The sequence below is a fragment of the Echinops telfairi genome, unplaced genomic scaffold (assembly GCF_000313985.2).
Source record: "Echinops telfairi isolate 266 unplaced genomic scaffold, ASM31398v2 ScPeMD7_7469;HRSCAF=8507_0, whole genome shotgun sequence".
Classification (NCBI taxonomy): Eukaryota; Metazoa; Chordata; class Mammalia; order Afrosoricida; family Tenrecidae; genus Echinops; species Echinops telfairi.
Window position 1 is genome coordinate 87,658,928 of NW_022111372.1, and position 5,483 is coordinate 87,664,410.

The window sequence follows — 5,483 nt, forward strand, 5'->3', positions numbered from 1 at the left end:
AAACCCAAATGAAGGCTGAGCATGATAGTGGGACAAGAGGAAAGTAAAAGGAAATAGAGGAAAGAACTAGGAGGCAAAGGGCATTTATAGAGGTCTCAATACAGGCATGTACATATGTAAATATATTTATATATGAGGATGGGGAAATAGATCTATGTGCATATATTTATAGGCTTAGTATTAAGGCAGCAGATAGACATTGGGCCTCCACTCAAGTACTTCCTCAATGTAAGAACACTTTGTTCTATTAAATTGGCATTCCATGATGCACACCTTCCCGACATGATCGCTGAAGACAAATGTGTGCATATAAGCAAATGTGGTGAAGAAAGCTGGTGGTGCCGGGCTATCAAAAGATATAGCATCTGGGGTCTTAAAGGCTTGAACATTCATTTAATTTTAAATCCTCTTTAAGGAGCCCTGGTTTCATTGTGGTTAAGAGTGAGGATGCCGAATTCAAGGTCAATAGTTTGAAACCACCAACCAATCCTTGGGAGAAAAATGAGACATTTTAGTCCCGTAAAGAGTAAGGTGACCAGATTTTAACATTGGTAAAGTGGGACACCATTGATAAAACTCATATCCTGGCTAAATAGCAGCCGAAAACCGTATACCCTAGCTTGTCGTGCATTCTTTCCAAAAATCGGGACTTTTTTAAAACGCCGCAGGACGTGGGAAAAATTGTTCAAAAGCGGGACGTCTGGTCACCTTAGAAAGAGTGACAGTCTCAGAAACCCACAGGTGCACTTCTACCCTGCCCTATAGGGTCAGCATGCGTCAGAATCTTCTTGATGGTGGCGGGTTTGGGATTTTTTTTTGTTTGGTTGGTTTAGTGGCATGTGGTATAGAAGTGTATGCATTGTGCTGCTTAACCACACGGTCAGAATTCAAAACTACCAACCTCTCTGAGAGAGAAAGATGAAGCTTTTTGCTCCCATAATGATTTGCAGCCTTGGAAACCCAGAGAAGTCTATTCTACAGGATAGCTATGAGTCAGAGTTGACTTACTGGCAGTGGTTTGGGTTGGGGAGGTAAGCTCCCTGAAGACTGAGGGGGAATTCTGTCTTGTGACAGGTTTATAGTGCTAAGGTGGTTCCACTTCACACAAATGAACCTTGTGTTCACGTTCTCTTCTTCACCCCTGAATTGAAACCAATCTTGAAGTCTTCATCCAGCCCCAGGTATCAAATCAGTCAAGGCTCAGTTGCAAGAAGTGATTTCCTTGCAAAGGACATAGTTTTAGATTTCTTTGCCTGTTTCTGTTAAATGACCACACCTGTCATTCTTTTTTTATAAGTGTGGTCCCTCTCAGGCTTTTGTGATCTCACCCACTTTCTCAAGAGTCATTTACACAGGTGGACTTAGAAATATGCTTGAGTTCAAAAGGAGAGTCAGGGCACTCTCCGTGTTCGTGGTCACCAGGCAGGGCTTCTTGTGTGAGAAACGATTTCATGTGCCTAGTCCTCTGGCCTGCAGGGAAGAAAACATTTACTCCTATCATGTAACAAGTCCTTATGCTTGCTTTTAGGCATTCTTCATTTTAAAGCATGAGAAACAACCATTAGAATTCCCCCAAATACTTTAAAGACTGGCCCTGGTATCTGAAATGACCGCTACTGGAGATCTTTACAGGTCCAAGTAGCAGCCTAGTGTCCTGCCCTCACAATCTGAAGGGTTCCCTTTAGCGTTTCTTACAGGGCAACTCTGGTCATCACAAGTTCACACAGCTTTTGTCTATTTTGGAATGTCTTCATTTTTCCCTTGAGGAGCCCTGGTAGCACAGTGAGTTGCAAGTTGAGCTTCCAACTTCAAGGTCAGCAGTTCAAAACCATCAGCCGCTCCTTGGGAGAAAAGCAAGGCTTTCTACTCCCAGAAAGATTTGCAGTCTAAGAAACCCACAAGAATAGTTCTACCTTGACCTGTAGTGTCACCATGAATCAGAATTGATTTGGTGGCAGTGAGTTTGGGTTTATACAGCAGTTTTACTAGATATAGAATTTTGAGTTGACAACCCTTTTCTTTCAGCACTTTAAATATGTCATTCCACTGCCTTCTGGCTTCCTGAATTTCTGGGGAGAAACAAGTTCTTAATCTTACTGAGACTCTTTGCACGTGACATTTTTCATCTCTTTTATTGTTTTCAGGGCTCTCTCTCTATCTTTGGCTTTCGAGAGATTGAGGGTGCTGTGTCCTGGTGTAAATCTCTTTGAGTTTATCCTACTTGGAGGTTATTGAACGTGTCATGTTTGTAGATGCAAGTCCTCCAGCAAAAGAGCCCTCATGGTACTCTGAGTTAGGCACGGGATAGCTAACAGCAAAGTCAGTGGTTCAAAGCCACCACCAACCACTCCACAGGAGAACAATGACACTGACTACTCCTTTAGAGATGTATCGTCTGGGGAACCCTATGTGAGGCTTGTATGAGTTGGAATTGATTCTATAATTGATTTGTAATTTTTACTTTTTTCCTTCATTAAGTCTGAACATTTTTTATGTTGTCTTTCAAACTCCCTCTTCTCATTGTATTTTCTTGTAGCACTCCACAATTCCATTAGCTATAACCAGCTTGCCTTCTTTTTTTTTTAACTTTTATTAACTTTTATTATTTTAAGATTAATGTATTCCCGAGCCATGAGTTTTTGCTTCTTCAGTTTCTTCTGGGAAATCTTTTCCTTCTGTGCAACCTCCTCTTCTGGTTTTGGAAGCAGTGTGTTCCTTTTCAGTCAGGATCATGTCAGTGTGGCAGGGGGAGCTCAGGTATGGACTGATCCGACCTGTAAGTCCTGCGGTGCCTCCAGGGGGCTTTGTTCACCTGGATGTGCTCAATGACCAGAGATTCCACATCTAAACCCTTCGGTTCAGCATGACTTTCTGCATTTTTAAGCATGTGAAGCAAAAATTCAGCACTCTTTTGGGACCACCGACCCTGGGTCCAACCCCACTGTTTGGCCTGGGCACACCTACCAACGCCACCATTGTAACGTCAGGAGGCCACACACTGCTTCTGCAGAGTGACGTCTTTTAAGTGTTTGGTGGCTTTCCGGATATGCATGCCTTTGATGGCCTGGGCAGTTTCACGGGTGTTCTTGAAGTGGACCCAGGGGTTCGACCCTCTTGGTTTGCAGGATTTTGTAGGGTTTTCTGGGTCAAGTGAGTAGCGAACCATTTTGTCAGGTCACCTCAGGCCGCTACAGTTAGAAAGCTTTCCTTCTTAAACAAGATCCTTTTAGAAGTAGATTTATTTTTTTTTAAAAAAAACTAGACCAGTGGCCCTATCAACAAATGACCCCCAAGTGCACTCCAAGTTCTTGCGAGATGCAGCCAGTTGGAGATGTCCAGGGGGTGGGGGACTTATAATTGATAAAGAATGAAATTTTAAAATCAACATTAGGGAGGACATAGACACCCTGGGGTGTTGGAACAACATCAATCTAGCTGAGAGGAATTACTAAGAGGCAGAAGAACAGCAAGCATGATGTTGGGGCAGGAGGAAGTTAAAAGGAAACAGGAAAGATCTAGGAAGCAAAGCTATGGATAGAGGTAAGAGCATAGGTGTGTACATATGTAAATCATTAATTCATAAAAATAGAGGTATTGGCCTATGTACATATATTTATATGGCAATACACTGAGATAGTGGATGAACTTCGGGCCTCTGTTAATGCCCTTCCTCAATGCAAGAACACTTTGTTCTAACAACCTGGCATTCTGTGATGCTCACCCTCCTGGCACAATCGTTTGAAGACAAAATGAGTGAATAAGCAAATGTGGTGAAGAAAGCAGATTGTGCCTGGTTATCAAAAGATATAGTCTGGGGTCTTAAAGGCTTGAAGTTAAACAAGAAGCAATCTAGCAGAGAAGCAACACACCCACATGGAAGAAGTACACCAGCCTATGCGATCATGAGGTGTCTATGGAATTGGGTAGCAGGCATCAGAAGACCCAAAACAAAGAAACAAAAACCCATATTGTTGAGAACAACGGGGGTCGGAGCACAGACCCCAAACCTATCTGTAAACAGTGGGACATACCTCACAGGAGGGTCACAAGGAAGGAATGAGTCAAACAGGGCGTAGTATAGCACTGATGAAATGCACCATTTTCCTCTGGTTCCTTGATGCTCCCCACCCCCCACTATCACAACCCCAGTCCTGCCTTTCACTGTGGGCTAGACTGGAGCATGTGCACAGGTACAGATAAGCGATAAGAGCTCACGACACACAGAATCCAGGAACAGGAATGGGAATATCAATACCAGGAGGGCAGGGGGAAGAGGGGCAGAGGGGAGAAAGGGAAAGCTGATTGCAATGATCGACACACACACCACCAGGGGGACGAACAACAGAAACTGGGGGGTGGGGGGGAGGGGGGAGGGAAACATAGATCAGTGTAAGATATGAAAATAATATCATTTATAACTTATCAAGGGGTCACGAGGGTGGGAGTGGGGGGAGGGAGGGAAAAAAGAGGAGCTGGTACCAAAGGCTCAAATAGAAAGTATATGTTTAGAAAATAATGATGGCAACATATGTACAAATATGCTTGATACAATCAATGTATAGATTGTTATAAGAGCTGTAAGAGCCCCTAATAAAATTATCTTTTAATAAAAAACTGGACCAGTGGCCCTATCAACAAATGACCCCCAAGTGGACTCCAAGTTCCCCTGAGATGCAGCCAGTTGAAGATGTCCAGGGGGAGTAGGACTTAGAATTAATAAAGAATAGCATTTTCAAAAATCCTTTTAAAAGAGCGTAAAATTGAGAGAAAAAAAGAGGGGGGGGTAAACTTGAAAGGAAGAGAGCCAACAAGAACAGCATGAGCTGTGTTGTTAATCTCTTAAAGAATGTAAGAGTTTCTTTCATGTGGCTAGAATTCTGTGTGATTCAAGAGAATATAAACGTGTACACTCAATGGGGCTGCTGTTCCAGAACTTTGCTTCTTAAGTAATTTATTTCTTTTCTATCCCAGGTGCCTGTTCTGAGACCCATGGACCTGATGGTGGAGGCCACCCCACGAAGAGTATTTGCCAATGCGCACACGTATCACATCAACTCCATATCTGTCAACAGCGACTATGAAACCTACATGTCAGCTGATGACCTGAGGATTAACCTGTGGAACTTTGAGATAACGAATCAAAGTTTTAGTATCCTTTCCTTCGGGCTAATAAGCCAATGAGATATTCAATCCTGAGAATATTGAGATAGGAGCTGGCTTTGGGAAAATGAGATAAAAAGATTACACTAACACTTAGCAATTATGGGAAATGCTTCTCGCTTAATTGACGTGGATACTCAGTCCTCCTAACTATAAAACAAGAAAAATACAGAGGTGCTCACCAATCACCATGGCGAGCTCTGTATGCAACTCTGAATGAATTCCTGTGGGGGGTTGCAGTTATGTGTCCTTAGTTAAATTAGATGTGACTTTATCAATTATAAGAAACTCGAGTTCACTTAGTGTTTTTTATCCTTGTGAAA

The 5,483-nt window shown here is 42.7% G+C and overlaps 1 protein-coding gene across 2 annotated transcripts in view; it reads left to right on the top strand.

The window, feature by feature from the left end:
• Window positions 1-5,483, top strand: part of PPP2R2B (protein phosphatase 2 regulatory subunit Bbeta) — a 569,986-nt gene that overhangs the window by 489,557 nt on the left and 74,946 nt on the right. For both annotated transcript variants that reach the window (XM_004696699.2, XM_004696700.2), the window contains one exon: window positions 4,972-5,149. In XM_004696699.2, the coding sequence (XP_004696756.1) occupies window positions 4,972-5,149 (178 nt within the window). The remainder of the gene's footprint in view (window positions 1-4,971; window positions 5,150-5,483) is intronic.